The sequence below is a fragment of the Vigna umbellata genome, chromosome 3 (genome assembly GCF_029865625.1).
Source record: "Vigna umbellata cultivar VRB3 chromosome 3, Vumbellata_1.0, whole genome shotgun sequence".
In the NCBI taxonomy this organism is placed as follows: Eukaryota; Viridiplantae; Streptophyta; class Magnoliopsida; order Fabales; family Fabaceae; genus Vigna; species Vigna umbellata.
The window spans coordinates 6267542-6284141 of record NC_142167.1 but is presented as its reverse complement, the minus strand read 5'-3'; the positions used below and the strand labels follow the sequence as shown (position 1 = coordinate 6284141).

The window sequence follows — 16600 nt, the reverse complement described above, 5'->3', positions numbered from 1 at the left end:
TGTTTTCTGCCCAAACTAAATTATGAACTTAAAAGGTTGAGACGAAAATAAAGAATAGAAAGGACATTATATGCACGTTACTTTCTCAAACTCATTAAGTATATAAAGTAAAAAAAATAAAAATTAAATGACAGTGTTTCAAGTGAGTGAGTGGAGATGATTAAAGGGTAGTGTAAATTATTTCTCATATTATGAACTGTGATATGCAAATTTAACAATTTGGAAAAAAAATTCTTCAACTTTCATTTTATAGCATCCATGCATTGAATAAAAATTATTGTTTTCATTAAATTATAACAGTTCAATGGAATTCGAAGGGATTTTCTTCTACAATCAATACTCTCCAGAACCTCTATATATACAGTGCTCTTCTAAATCCATCCATATAGTTGCATTCATCACACAAAGATGGCCCTTCATTCTTGCATTTTCTTCATCTTTTTTCTCTTGCTCAAATTCTCAACCACTTGCTTTTATGCAAGGTCTCTCACTGAACCACTCAAAGGAGGTTTCAGTGTTGAACTGATTCACAGAGACTCTCCAAAATCTCCATTCTACAATCCCACCAAAACCCTTTTTCAGAAACTCAACACCTCTTTCCACCGTGCTTTGGACCGTGTTAATCACTTCTACGCAAAACCAAAAGCTACCAAAAACACACCACAGTCTGTCATAATCTCCAACCAGGGAGAGTACCTTGTGAAGTACTCCATCGGAACACCACCGTTTGAACTGATGGGCATTGCTGACACCGGTAGTGATCTCATTTGGTCACAGTGCAAGCCTTGTGAACAGTGTTACAACCAAACCAGTCCATTGTTTGACCCTTCCAAATCCAAAACATACGAACCTGTCTCTTGCTACTCCACGGTGTGTCAGACTCTGGGTCAAACTTATTGCTTATCTGATGCTCAACCCAATTGCCAGTATACCATCTCCTACGGTGACGGATCTCATTCTCAAGGAAATCTTGCCTTTGACACACTCACTTTGGGTTCTAATACAGGTAATCAAAATGTACAATTTTAGGTCATTATCTGATGAGTTTGTCATCAGATAATGTTTTGAGAAGTTAGAGTTTGTAAGAGTTCATTTCTTTGTTATTGTTAATGTTTGAGATAATTGTTGGTCATTTGTTTTTGATGTTTGTCATCAGATTCCTCAGTTGCATTTCCCAGTATTCCCATTGGTTGTGGTGTGAACAATGCTGGTACATTTGACAGTGAAGGGTCTGGCATAGTTGGTTTGGGAGGTGGTCATGTCTCACTTGTCTCCCAGATAGGTCCTTCAATTGATTTCAAATTCTCCTATTGCTTGGTGCCATTGTTTCATCCCAAAAGCTCAAGTAAATTAAATTTTGGAGAAAATGCTGTTGTGGGTGGCCCTGGAACAGTTTCTACACCAATCATACCTGGTTCTGTTGATACATTCTATTACCTTAGATTGGAGGGGATGAGTGTGGGGTCCAAAAGGATTGAGTTTGTGGATGATTCGGTGTCAGATGATGAAAAGGGTAACATTATAATCGATTCAGGAACAACTCTCACAATTTTGCCAGAAAAGTTTTATGCCAAATTGGAGTCAGAAGTGGCTGCTAACATCAACCTAGAACGAGTGAATATCACAGACCAAATTCTAAGCCTTTGTTACAACTCTCGAGGACATAATGCAGTTGAGGCTCCACCTATTGTTGCACATTTTAGTGGTGCGGATGTTGTGTTGGATTCTTTGAACACATTTGTTAGTGTGTCTGATGATGTTTTGTGTTTTGCTTTTGCCCCAGTGGCAAGTGGTTCCATCTTTGGTAACTTAGCACAGATGAACTACTTAGTTGGATATGATTTGCTGAGGAAAATTGTGTCCTTTAAGCCCACTGATTGCACCAAGATGTAATGTCTCAATGTCTCACTTCTACGTTGAATAAATGACTTTATATTTAATAAGTTAATCATAACCATGTGTGTTCTGATATTTTGCATTGAGTTTACTATTATAATTTGGTCGTATGCATGAGAAATTATATTTTGCTTATGATATGAAAATGTAGTAGTTAGTGGTCGAATAACATTTCCATATATAATTTTCATTTGAGTTCTGTTTATTTATTATTTATATTATTAACAATATCTTAAATTTATAGTTTTACACTGTTATTTAAAATGATGATGCAAGTACTAATATAATACAAAATTAATAATTATGACTTTTGAATCACTCTATAATTATATTTCATTTTTTAACGATCCTAAACTAATTTAAAAACCTGATATTTTCAATAACTATAAGTTTATATATTCTGTATCGCGAGTAACCATTTATGTATTAAATCAATTTTTGCAATTGTTGAAAATAGAACACATTTGGTATTTTAAACACAAATTCGAATTAAAATGACGCTATTTTATGAAACATTTTGAAAGAGATAAATATCCACTTTACATTTTAAAAAAGTTAACTGGAACCTTATTTATTAAATTTTGGTTCTAATAGGCTATGATTTCTTTTACATTGAAAAAGCATTATAGGACAATCTTAAAAAGAATCCAAATAAACCCTAAGTCCACTAAAATAATTATTAACAATTATTTTTTTAGGGATGTAAGTCTTATAGCATGAAGGTATTGAAGAAGTCAAACTCCATGAAAAAAAGTTTGAATGATGGAAGCTTGTTATGATAAAAAAAAACCATCTGACACATAAAAATATAAGGTAGAAACAAGAGTAAATTGCAAAAGAAAAAAGAAAAAGAATAGAAGAAGAAAGGATTAAGAGCAAGTCACCTTTGTGAAAGAATACCAAAAGATAAGTAATAAAGAAGATTTATTACTTAAAAAAAAAGTTAAAGAATAAAAAAAAAAGAGAGTACACACCTTCAAAACTCTCAAAGTTCTATTACAAAGTCTCTCTCTCTCTCTCTCTATATATATATATATTTAATGTTCAAAAATGATTTTTAAAGATGCTCTAACCCTTATTTATAGTCTATGTACACATGGAGAAAGATAGAAGGTTAGAAGTGAACGTCTAATATGAATATCAAATAATTACATTTATGTCTCACTAATGATGAACATTTAAATTTTAATTTTCACAAATAGTTACATAAACATATAACCTCGAAAATCAAGGTATATAAAAGTTGAACTATTCATGTGTGTCGTGTCAAAGTAATAAACCAAATTCTCTGTCCAACTATCACGGTCAAACCAGTTTGCACTCAACATCCAAAATAAGTCAAAACTGTTATTAGAATAGTTTCTTTTTCTAAACATGTACATATATCTCATTTTCCCTTCCTTGTAACCTATTATCTATCTTTCGTTTAATACAATCAAGTTCTTATAAAATGTCAATGATCTCTTCCTACAATGAAAAAGAAACTAAGTTCATTGTGATCTTGAATAATCTAATTAGAAATAGTTACTTTTTGTCTTCCGACTTTTAATTATCTTCTCAATCTCTCTTAAAAAGTAATATTTTTACTTATTTTTTTTTGCCGTACTTTATATATTTATTTCATTTTTATATTTATTTTCTTATTTTCAATAGATTTCTCTCAAATCCCTCTATATAACTTATTTTTTGACATTTCACGTATAAATAAGCAGTGTGACTAATAAAATTTCTTCGTGAAGGTTTTTTACAAAACTAAAACAAGAAAAAAAATGAAATTTGATATTGTTCTTGTTTCTTCCGTTAGTTTAGGTGTTCCAACGTTTGTTATATGTTACTTGGATGACTTTTAGTGGTTATACATTAGTTTATGCCACTTAACTATTAAGAGTTGTAATCAATTTCAAGATTACGTTAGTGTTATGCATAAAAAAGATGTTACATTAGTGTCATTCTAACCATAAGTTGCGTCTTTCAACCTCCACTTATCAAATGCTTGAGGTTTTGTAAGAGATTACTAGCTACTCTCTCATCACCTTAGTTACACCTTTTCTTTTCTTTTTTCTTTTTCTGGTAACTTTTTTAGATATCAAATCATGAAGTTAAAATTAAGATTGCTTTTCATGTATTCACTTACACACAAAAATTGAATGAAAACTTAATATTTACATCAATTTATATTTATCTATTTAACTAAAGAACGAACTAACTATATATATACTCCATTTTTTTATATTTTAAATATGAATACAAAACATATAGAATAAGATTCTCATTCAATCCTTTCTATTATCTTTAGTATTAGAGTATGTTTTCTTTTATTTCCAACAATTTTTTACCATTCTACTTTTCAAAAATCTTCTCAACAATCCTTTGAAACCGAACTCCAATATTTCATCTTTTTTTCCTTTTTTTTCTTATTCTCTCTCATTTTTGTATTTTTCCTTTCTCTCTAAGTGCATATTTCTTTATCGATTTATTTACTCAACCTCTTTCTCTATGATTTCTCTTCATACAATATATCTCCTACTTCTTCTCTCTTTATGGTATACGAGTCCTAGAGCTACAACAGAAAGAGCTTCCATGGTAGCAAAGGTTGAAGGAAACCTGAAAGCAAAAGGAGACAGAGAACGGGTAAGGGAAAACATAATACTTTGATTACAACTTTTGGTAGTGTTCTTGTGTATGGAAAAAGTAAATCCCTAACTTAAATAGGGTTTATGTAAACTGAGAAAATGGGGAAAAGGGATAACAAAAAACCTTAACTGATACTCTAACATATTACTGCTAAGTAGTAATCCTAACTAATCTAACTGTTACGCAAAAGATTGGTTTGGATTTTCTTGCGCACAACATGGCAATCCAGGTCGATATGCTTCATCCTCTCACAGAAACTTTGATTGTGAGCTTGTTGTCATAGTAAAGGATATTAGTGGCAGTTGTCACAGTAAAGGATCATCTCACCAAAACTGTTAGTATTACCATACAAATAAATGCACCTTGTTGCCATGACTACATGGAGCAATTTCACGACCTTTGTCCATTTCATTGAAAAAGCGTGAAACAGATACCAAATACCAAAGACAAAACAGAGAAAAACAATGGACAAGGAACAATGCTTGGTCGAAAAAGGTGACCAACAACGAAAAGAAACTAACTAATGAAAAATGAGGTCGTGATTCAGAGCGAAGAACCGGTAAACCAAAAGGATTCACTCTTTACCTAGATTTTGGAGGCTGAAAGTCAAAAAATTTGTCTCTCAATGACCGTAAAACACATAATAACCACAAAACACTCTAATACACAAGCAAAACAAAAGAATATTGTAAAAAACTTGTATGATTGTATCGTTTTCCTTAGGGAATACATGCTGATACTCGTAACTAAAACAAATTATAGTCTAAAACTGCAAAATTGCAAATGATTTTGTGATCACCAGAATCTCATTGCTACCATAATTGTTGTTACTGGAGCTCTATAAAGTTGAAGATTTAAAAGACTCTTCAACAAGTAACTTCGATTTGAAAACCTCGCATGCTATATATATACGTCTTCATCTTATGTTTTATCCATCATGAAATTCATATAACGCTGAAGTTTTTCCTTCTCGTTTTAACTTCTAACAATAGTCACCCTAATATTAACATGACAGAAAAGATAAGAGAAAGAAATTCTCAAGTGATTAATTACAAGTTAGAAAATGGTTATGGACACCAAAAACTTTCCTATCTCAAGTTAGAGTCAGTTACCACATAGAAAATATATCCATTTTAGAACTTAAAACTCCATTATGGGTTTTTTTTTTTAAATTAGAAAATTAAAATGAAAATTATATATTTAAATTGTCTTCTACCTTATCTAAATAAATTATTCAATCTATTAGAACAATTTTCAACCTATTTTTTTTCAAATTTCAAAATGATTAGAATCATGTAAATCCTACTACTACTACTTTGAGAAAGATAATCACTAATTCACATATCTAGAGGCTGGTGATTTTTAACAAGAGATTATAAAAAGAGATAGGATTATTATTAGCAATTTCCTCACACAGTGAACCTCTAGAACTCACGGCCACCCTTATGAACCGGTGGTATAATACATTGACATGCTATTGCACTATTTATTTGATAACAACTATTTCTTGATTACCCACAACAACAGAAGTGATACTTAGCGAGTAAACAAGAAAAACACTAGACATGTCAAAGAAACAATAGATCAGCCGAGAAGGAACTTTTTCAGCCAAAAAGCAGAGAACTTGGGGTATCTTTTCAAATTGTTCTTGTAATCCACATATATGATGCCAAATCTAACTGTGTAACCAGCATCCCATTCAAAGCTGTCAGAAAATGACCATGCATAGTAACCCTTCACATTAACACCTTCCCTGCATGCACCACATACCAAAAACAATAATCATCACAATTAAAGAATTCATTTTGAACCAAATATGTGTAAATAAGAAACATATTTCAGTTCCTCACTTGATGGCTTGAAGAAGGAATTGGAGATGGCCATTATGGTATCTAATTCTTATTGCATCTTTGCGTGCTTCATCCACTGGTATGGAGTCATTCCTTGATTCAGCAATGCCTAAAACAAATTAACAACCATATTAACTAGTTTCTAGCTAATATTATGCTTCACATCACTTATTGCATCGGTCATGAACAAAGAAACAGTTAAAACATAAATTTTAAGCTTATTGCATCACTTGTTGTAAAGTAAGATTTGTATCTACTTATTTATAAAGTGAGATTTACATCTATTTATATATTATGAATTGTCTTATCTCTATTTGATATGAAACTTCTATCAGAAACTAGATAAACTCCTGACAAGCTGCATTCTCCAATTTAAGGAACTAATCACTTGATAAATTGTGTGATAGCATGATTGTAATGCTCCTGAGTCTAACAACTGACCAAAAGGAAATCTAATGGTTTAGAGTTACCATTTTCTGTGATGTAAACATCTGGATTTTTGTATTGGTCCTTTATGTGTAACATAAGATGATGAATTCCCTTGGGATAGATAAAGAGCCAATTCAGATCAGTCTGCAAAACAACAAACGTTTGCTTCTTTAGAAGTTGAAATGCACTTTCACAGCTTGCATGGTTTACTTGTGTTTGTAAAAACTCGCCCAAAACATACAAGCTTAATGGAAATACTACTTGTATGAGATGAAGCTAAGTACATGCATCAGCCAACTAAAATTAAGCATGATTAGTTGAAATAGTTTGACAGAAAATTTACTGTACCTTAGGTCCAACTAATAGGCCATTCCTTTCCGCTGTGATCAAGAGAAAATTGTTGATTCTGTTTGTCAGTTAACTGCTAAAAGTTAGTAAAATAAAATCATTTTCTGTAGGCAAGTTTACTTACTGGTGAGAGTAGCTAGTATATCTGTGTAGAAGGTCCTGTTGGTGGTGACTGGTGCAGCATGTTCTGCATAATATGTGGTGTAATAATTCACACCAAGAAAATCAATGGAATTTTTTAGGCCTTCTGATTCGACTTTTGTGAAAGCAGGGAGTCTAGCTCCCACTGAAGATCTCATACTTTCAGGATAGTCACCATATGTAACCGGATGAGCATACCTGCAAAGAATGGATATGTTACAGTCTTTTTATCAACTAATTCCATATCAGCTTTGTTAGATCTATCGAGAAGGAGATAAACATAAACACCAGTTAGATCTAAACCTAACCACATAAAAAATTCATTTTTTAAAACAATAAATTAAAGAGTCTTTTACCTTTATATAATATTTTATCTTATTTTTATTAAGGTACTCTCAACGTGCCTTTGTCCCATAATTGAGTCCAGGCTATCAAATAAGTACAAATCTCATAAAGTTTATCATCTTGTTGGAAAACACAAACATCCCTATCTGGCTCAGTTTTTGAGTTGTGTTTTATTATGAGAAATACGTACCAACCAAAGAAAAAATCCAGAGCTCTGCTTGCAGCCTTGTTATCAGCAGCAGTGTTAGATTTTGGCAGAAAGAAGTGAGTTGGTATGGTGATCCCAATTTTTCCTTTTTGACGAGCCTACACAACAAATAAACATGAGATTTTTAGACTTACAGTGTTTATCTTTCATTCCTGTCTCCAATCTTTAAATTTGTTTTAATTATTAATTATAACATATGATTTAGTTGATTTTGAAATAAATAACAGTTATGTATGAAAAAGTAACAGTTATATATTAATTTTCCAACATCTTTATAAATTCTAATTATTATTAATTTATTTTCTCATGGAACAACAAAAAGTTACGCACCCAATAAATATGAAAAATAAAAATATAGATAAATTTTTCCTTTAAAAATAGTCAACACACTCCTACCCCTTTATCATTAGTGGCTCTTAAAATTGTACTGTTTTGTAATAAATCTTTCAATGTATATTTAAAGAATTATACTAATAAAATTAAATGAACGAAAAGAGAAACAATAATGATGTATACCTAAACTAAACCAGAGTAGATAGACATCATCAATACTCTCCAATAATTTAGAAATAAGTTTTAGTTTCTGACAATGTCTTATAGTTTCTCTAAAATTGAAAATTAATTCTTAATATTTACGACATTGCTTAACAATTCACGTATTAAAAAAAATATCAATATACAAATTCAAGTGACAAACCAAGACTCACTCAAGATTAAGTATCATGTGAGACTATTTTTAAGTAACAAAGGATTAGATAACTAAGAATACAGCCAAAACATAAATGGTTATTTTTTTTTAGTTGTATAAATGCTAAATATCTGGTTATCATTTTCAGGAAAATGTTTTGGAAGCTAACCTGGTATTTTGTCTTGTACAAGGTGGCAGCAGACTCATGAGCAAGTAAGAGGTTGTGTCCAACGATGTAGGGTTCAGTGGCTGAGTCACCAGCATTGCAATTCCCAACGTATTTAGAACATCTACCTGGTGCAAAGGTTCCACCACCATAACCATTCAGACTATATGATAAGGGTTCATTCAGAGTCACCCAATGTTTCACTCGATCTCCGAAGGTCTTGAAGCAAAAGTCAGCATATTTACGAAAATCCTCCCTAATTATCCATCACAAACAAAGTTAATTGGAAATTCAAGGTTAATTACATAATCATGATCAGTAGAGTAACAAAAAATTAGGTCATCTTATATATTTTGAAAACTTAACAGATAAACTACATCAAACTACACCAAATATTCAGTTGAGAATGTGAAATCGTATTGAAGATTGTGACTCACACTACTTTATGACTTCTAAATCCTCCATACTCATCTTCAAGAGCTTGTGGAAAATCCCAATGAAAAAGAGTGACAAAAGGAAATAAACCTATAAAAAAAAAACCAAAAATGAGTTAATTGTGAAAGTTAAAAAAAATAAAAAATAAAAACGTGTTAAGAGAGGTTTACCATTTGCGTGGATCTCATTGATGAGGTTGTTGTAGAATTTAACACCCAAGGGGTTAACAACGTCCCTGCCCTCTGCAGGAAAGCAATTCAATGCTTTTCATCACTTTTCAATTTCAATAAGTTTTTTTCTAATAAATAAAATTAATTTATACAGGTTTTCTAGTATTGATTTTTTCTAGAAATTATCGTTAACTTGAATTTTAACATAAACTAATTAATTGTTTACTTTGTAAATATATATAAGGTTTATTCAAACAGATTTTGTGGTATTATTTTTCTAGTACATATATGCAGAACTTATACTGAAGAATAGAGTGGAGTTAGGATTTATGTTTTACTTGGAAATATTCTTGTCCAAGAGATGGAGAATCTGTAAGAATCCAACCCAATCTCTTTCACGAGTTTTATGTCTTCCTGCAACATTTCACGGTTAGATAATTACTTCAATAAATCAACATTCATTAATGAAAATGACAGGTTGGCGTCTAAAATAAACGCATATAATATAATAATATTTCGTAATCACTTAAATCAAAACAATAAAAAATATATATAATTAAAATATTAATATATGGTTTGTCAAGTTTTTTCTTTATATATCAAAATCTTGCCATCCACAAATAAATGTTGATTTTTTCAAAAGAGACTTCATGAAAAAAGTGACTCTTTAATCATTATATAAAGACAAAAATATCACTTTCAGTCCTAAAATGTAAAATGGTGAAATTATAGATTTTTTTTTCTTACATATTATTTATTTTGGTGAAATTTGAACTGATATTTAGGTTAAAAAAATTACTTTAGCAATATGATGACTGAAAAGGGTGAATTTAGAGGGAAAATGTACCTTGTAGCGATGATAAAAATCAGCTCCCACATCACCACTGCTGTGATCCCAAATTTTGTCTGTTCACACCAATAAAAGAAAATCAACAACACAAAAAGTATAATAATTATGCCATGTTTAATCATCATGATTTTACATAAATTTTTACTTTTGTTCTTTTATTCTTTATAAGATAATTTCTTTTGTCTTTCGTATAACAACATTTTAATATCATTTATGTATTATTTTATGATTGGTTAAACTTACTTTATTAATAATAATAATCATAAAAGTCAAAATGGACCAATAATCGAATGTGTTAAAATATAGTAAAAAATAACTCGTTAGGAAAAATTATTAGTCATACAGAGTAATAGTAATATTTAATGTACATTTACTTTTTAAGTTAATGTAAACAAATTTTTATATCTATATTTTTTTACTTATAATGAAAAAGTACAATTTCTTGGATAAAAGTAAATTTGAGTATGAACTTTATAAGAAAGAATTCACACTTTCAAGTATGATTATTTTAATAACTTTTTAAAAATGTGTCTGTAATTCTAAACAAATTGGTTTAGAGAAAAACCTGGGTGCTGTTGGGTGTAGGTATCCCATATACATGGTCCTCTGCCATCTACATTTGCTGCACCTTCTGCCTGAAATTAACAAAGACAACCTAAAATGAACATATTGTATTGTAATATTTAATAAACAAGTTCAAACAAAGACAAATTTAGATTATTTTTTTAATGAGATTTTTCAATGTTGTATCTTTATTGTGTTCACTAATTGTAATATTTATATAAAAGATATTACTAAATTAAAATTATTATAAGATCTTTTAAGAAGTTAGGATCTTTTGATAAGAGAATCCGGTAGAGAGACATTAATACAGGAGTCTCTTTCACTCTGATGCAATCTTTTTTTAATAGAAGCATTTATAATCATGAATATTTTTCTTGAGTTTTTCTTTTATTATTATTTATCTTAATTTTCGATAAAAAAAATCATATTATATTTATATGAATCAATAGATTTATTTTATATAATAATCAATTTTTTTCATTTTCAGTCCACAAACAAATAAATAAAGTCATTTTCAATAATTATTATCGTTGAAAGTCTATATCAATAAAATCAATTTCATCTTACAAATTAATTATATAGGGTTAAGTTAATTTTAAAATTCATTTCTTAATCATTATATTTTTAAAATTATATTAAATATAAATATACAGCAGTGAGAAAAGAATATGAGATGTTCAAATATAAAAATAGTATGCATGAATTTAACTAAGAAGGGAAAGGGCGGATATGCAAAAAAGAAAGAAAAGAAAAAGTGATTGTTGTGTGAATATCTGAACCTGATAAGCAGAAGAACCGATTCCAAAGACAAAAGTAGAAGGAAAAAGGGTTTTGTTGAAGGATGAAAGATCGTGTCTTGGGACAACAGTTGGAGCTACAGCTGCAGCGCCATTAACACCCAAAAGGGTAGCAAGAGAAAGAAGGCAAAGGAGAGAAAGAGTGTTACTTCTCATTTCTGCTATGCTCTCTCAAACTTTGCCATTCCTTTCTATTTAAAGAAGAAGAATGGGTTCGATATTGTCGTTTTCAAAGGAATGTGACAGATTTGCAGAAATTTGTTTCATTATGTATGGAAAATTACAGGTACGATTCTGGGTTAATAATTTTAAGTAAGTTAACCAAGTAATTACATAAGAGTCAATAGTATGTACTTAAAAGACAAAACATTTTTCTTTATTTTATTTTTTTCTATTCACACAGTATTATTATACATAATAAATACCTTCAAAATCGTACTAGCTATAAGTGAAATTGCTATTTTAAAATTTTCGAGTTATTATTCTCATCTTTGTTTATAAATTCAATTTTAATATTTTTAATATTTTCTTAATATTTTAAAATAAGCTTATTTATTTTTAATTCTTTAGGTAATACTTACGAGAAGCTAACTATAAGGTATAATTTATTTGGCTTATCTACGTTGCTATGTGCAGAAAAAAAAATTTAATATAGTTATAAATGTCTTTTCGGCAATGGTCCCCCTTATCCGCTCTCATTCTACTTGCTTGGTCCTCTCTTTTTAATATTATATTTTTACTTGTAATGGAATTTTTTTATTGAATTATATTTTATTTCATTTTTTTTAATTTAATTTCATACTAGCTTTTATTTTTCTACAGTTCTGCATGATCAGCTCTTTAATAATGTAAAAGTCGTCCACTGGTGAAATATCCAATAATAAAGGTTTAATGGAGCCAACCTACTTTGTTGTATGCAATTATTGTTCAATTATAAGTTTTCTATTAATGTTATAACTAATTTTGCGCATCTTACTTTTTTATATAAAAATAAGTTCTATTAATTCTTAAAGTGATATAAGTATATTTGTCTATTAAAGTATTTTTTATTTCTATTTAATAATTTGAGATTTGAGATTAAAGTAACAACTTGTGTGATATGAGTTTTATGTGTAGTTATTTCATTACTTTTATTTATATATATATATATATATATATATATATATATATATATATATATATATATATATATATATTTTTGAGTAATGAATTAAGATTGAACAGTTAAGAGTTAGATTTAAGTCTAACTCATCCTATAAAATCAGCTTGTAAAGTGAGATCTATATCTATTTATATATTCTAATATGGTCTTATTTCTTTATTACATTCAAACAAGATTTAAACAAACATAATTTTATGATCCAAAATATATGATTTTGGTATATGTGGTATTTTTCTTCAAAAGCTAAGTAATTCAAACGAGTAATTAATCAATCAGATAATATTGAATAAAAAATCATAGTTATATCATTTACTTCTTAAATTATAATATCAAATACGAAAGGAATTGGTTAAGGGCTATTTAGAAAATTTTACCGTTTTACAGTATAATTCCTTAAACAATAAATTATATTAAAATGGGTAAATTATACATAAACTATCAAATTGGATAATTTGTTTCCGGGGAAACACAACTTTGTTTTAAGAAAAAAAATATATTATAAAGATATGGATTTAACTTTTTTCCTTTTAACAATATAAACATTATGTTTGACATACATGTTTTATGTTTTCTTTTAATAAAATTATGTTTAATAAACATAACATTTTCTAATTCTTATAATTTTTATTGAAGTTAGGTTTGCATAACTCTTATTGTTTCTTTTTCGAATAAAGTCGAACTTGATAGATATAACTTTTAATTTATTTTCCTTCTTTTCTTTTTTATGTTGAAATTATATTTGGTTAGTACGACTTTCATTTATGTTCTCGTGTATTATACTCGGTAAGTAGTACAATTAGTATAAAATTAAATAAATAAAACATAATCGGAATATAATATAAATTATATGAAACATAATCACATATTAAACATAAATTTTATAATGTAAAAAATAAAAAGTTAAAAGTATGTTTCTTAAACATCAATGCTTAGAGATTTTAAATACAATTTAAAATTCTAATGGTTTATAATTTTTATTTTATTTTTATAATAAAATTTTATATAATAAAAAAAATTTATAATATAGTATGACATCAAAATTTATAATATTTAACATGAACATAAAAATCTTAAATACAATTTACTTGATTCTATCATTATTTTATAATTTATTTATTTTAATTTTTTTAGGACGGTAAATTTTCTTCCTCGTATTTAATAAATTTACCTTGTATTTAATGTGGACCCTCCACTTTGTTTTTTCACACTTTCCAAATTGATTGTAAAAAATGGGCTCTACTTGTTGGCTAATGCTGTATAAGGGAGGGTACACGCTACTTCATATAGTGCGGCGATTAAAGTCATGATTTGACCGATAACGAATATACTTTTTTCAAAAAACATTTATAATTATTATTAGAAGTATGAATCAGTTCATTGAGTCCGAGACATGGAAAATTTTAATTTTGATGTTATAAATTAGGATAACGAAAATATTTCTTTTAAAATATTTTAGTGTTATTACGTGATTGTTTCAAAATTATTTCATAATCAATAATAATAATTATAAATATTAATATAAATCAATCACATAATGACACATAAATGGTGTTAAAATGTTATCAAAAGTATCATTATCCTTATAAGTTATTATGTATTTTAAGTATCATTATCCTTATAAGTTAATATGTATTTTTATCACAAATTTAATGCATTTTGATATATTTTGTTGTCTATTCTAACAATTTTTCTTTTTTATGAGTTGTTTACTAATTCTTTTGTTTCAAGTGTTTTTCTAGAGTGTATAACTTTTGCTTGAAGTTTTAAAGGTTAATCATGTGCTTTATTTTTAATCATCTTGTTGTAATTTCAGTTTAAGGATATTAATAAAATCTTTAAACAATTGTTATTTAGACTGTGTTGATTCAAATAAGAGTGAAAATATGAATTTAAAGAAATTTCATAATAGAATGTCTCTTCTTTTTTTTAAGAATTTAGACATAATTCAAAATGGATTTGAAAATAAAATTTGTAAAAATTTATACGACATTAATGTGATAAATTAAAAAAATATTTTAATAAATAAAAAATAAAATTATTAAATTATATTTAATAGTAATAATAATATAAAATAGTAATCATGAATAACATATATTTTTTGTGAAAACTATTTGAAATAATAAAATTAAAAAACATTAATATAATATATATTTTGGGATATTAATTTTTTTTAGATAATATTGTTTTAAATATAATTTAGTGATACGTAGTACTATTTTTTGTTTTTATATTAAAATTAAATACTTTTTTTATTACTTTATGTCTAGTCAAAATATGTTTTTCATTAAAACTCAATTACTAAAATAGTTAATGGCTAATATATATTGATTTAAATTACTGAATTATAATAAAGAAAAGAAATACTTATCCTCACATAATATGTTTTTATACATTTCAAAATTTACATGTAAAAAAATGTTAAAATATTCCACTTCTAGTAAATAGTTAATTATAATCTATAATAAAATTAAATAAAATATTGATTTTAACTATATTTTTAATTTTAATTGCTATATCTTTTCAAATTGAAAAAATACATCTTAAAACATCTTATTATTATTATTATTATTATCATTATTATTATTATTATTATTATTATTATTATTATTATTATTATTATTAGAAAGTAAAAGTAAAAGAAAGTAAAAAATATTATTGATCAAAACAAAAAAAAAGTTCCTAAATTTTCCCTCATGAACATATTCTAGTTGATTGTTTATTCCATCCCTTTTACTTTTACTTTTTTCCTATACAATTCCAACTTTATGAGACATTGCCGATAAGAAAAGTAATGAGGTTGAGATATATGTTATTGTCGTTCTTCTCAACATGCATCCTAATAGAGCCCTTCATCATGGTGTTTTTTTTCATGAAGATGATAGGGTCACTACAGATACCCTTGCGAATATTATGGAGCTGGTAGGATCCCACGTTGTTGGTGTTCATCAAAAGGATCTAATTGCATTCTTTTAAAAGGTAGCACAACACACCATCGGTTCCTTTCAATATCATTAATGATAATGATTATGATAACGACGACAATGTCTATGATCGGAAGTTCGGCACGACAAAAATGAGGGTCAAGATAAGGCTTTGGCTAAACGAAAAAGCCATGACGTTAAGCGATACCTATGCTGATGTATCAAGTGAGCTTATTTATTCAAGTTTTCTCAAAGGAAACAGAGTCTTTGGTGGTTTAGAGGCACGAATTCACTTTTGGAGATCATGGAGGCTCCTTGGAGCTTGTGGGAACATCCTCTTCTTTCTTTTTGTGTCTCCTCCTTTCATCTTCCATTTTGTAAGTTTAAGGCTCTCCATGGAAATGGAGAGTCAAACTCATCTTGTTAGGGGTTTTCGTAGCCATTGAACTTTCGTGTACTTTGTAAATGCTTTGATAATATATATGCATCTTCCATTAAATGCTAATTTTTTGTTTCTACTTTTAATGCTTGCTTCAAATGGAGATATGGATAGCTTGATTGTGGATTCGTTATATTTTGGGAAGAATCTAGTGAACCCTAAACTTGAAACAAGAAATCTAATGGAGCTTGCATCTAGGAATAAAAGTTGAGCTATTAGTTGTCTTAAACCCTAGATCTTAGTGTGGGTTAAGATTTTAGTGATTTAGTGGGAAAACCTAGACTCTTTCACCTAAGGGATTAAGGTTTGAGTGATTTAGTGGGTTTACTTTAGTGTTTGGTGGAGAGGAGACAATTTTGTGTGTGCACTGAAATTACAAGGAAAACACTAGAGGGGGTAGGGGGAGGGGGAGGGGGGGAGAGGGTGAATGGTGTTTTCAAAATATTTTTGCAAATCAACGTATAATAGTTTGCAAAGATAATATGCAAGAGTTTTAAGATGATTAAGTGTTAGGTTTTAATAATATAAGTAAATTGAAAACATTTTAGATAGAGAAA

The 16600-nt window shown here is 28.3% G+C and overlaps 1 protein-coding gene and 1 pseudogene across 1 annotated transcript; one reads left to right on the top strand and one right to left on the bottom strand.

The window, feature by feature from the left end:
* The first annotated feature begins 408 nt into the window (after positions 1–408).
* LOC124840399 (aspartic proteinase CDR1 pseudogene) lies at positions 409–1893 on the top strand (annotated as a pseudogene).
* A 4010-nt stretch (positions 1894–5903) lies between these two features.
* LOC124840398 (vicianin hydrolase-like) lies at positions 5904–11700 on the bottom strand. Its single transcript, XM_047316450.2, has 13 exons — positions 11504–11700; positions 10726–10795; positions 10158–10216; positions 9649–9724; positions 9311–9382; positions 9143–9230; positions 8709–8961; positions 7834–7949; positions 7282–7496; positions 7158–7189; positions 6851–6953; positions 6381–6489; positions 5904–6283 (listed from the first exon to the last, which is right to left on the bottom strand). The coding sequence occupies exons 1-13, from the start codon at positions 11675–11677 to the stop codon at positions 6115–6117; spliced, it is 1536 nt and encodes a 511-aa protein (XP_047172406.1). The 5' UTR covers positions 11678–11700; the 3' UTR covers positions 5904–6114.
* Between the last annotated feature and the right edge of the window lie 4900 nt (positions 11701–16600).

What these genes read in the sequence shown, in the direction of transcription:
- LOC124840398 (XM_047316450.2), bottom strand. Translation starts at nt 11,677, where the DNA reads ATGAGAAGTAACACTCTTTCTCTCCTTTGCCTTCTTTCTCTTGCTACC. An exon ending in TATACTAGCTACTCTCACCA is followed by an intron (nt 7,190 to 7,281) that starts GTAAGTAAACTT and finishes TCTTGATCACAG; the next exon opens with CGGAAAGGAATGGCCTATTA. An exon ending in TGTTTACATCACAGAAAATG is followed by an intron (nt 6,490 to 6,850) that starts GTAACTCTAAAC and finishes AATTTGTTTTAG; the next exon opens with GCATTGCTGAATCAAGGAAT.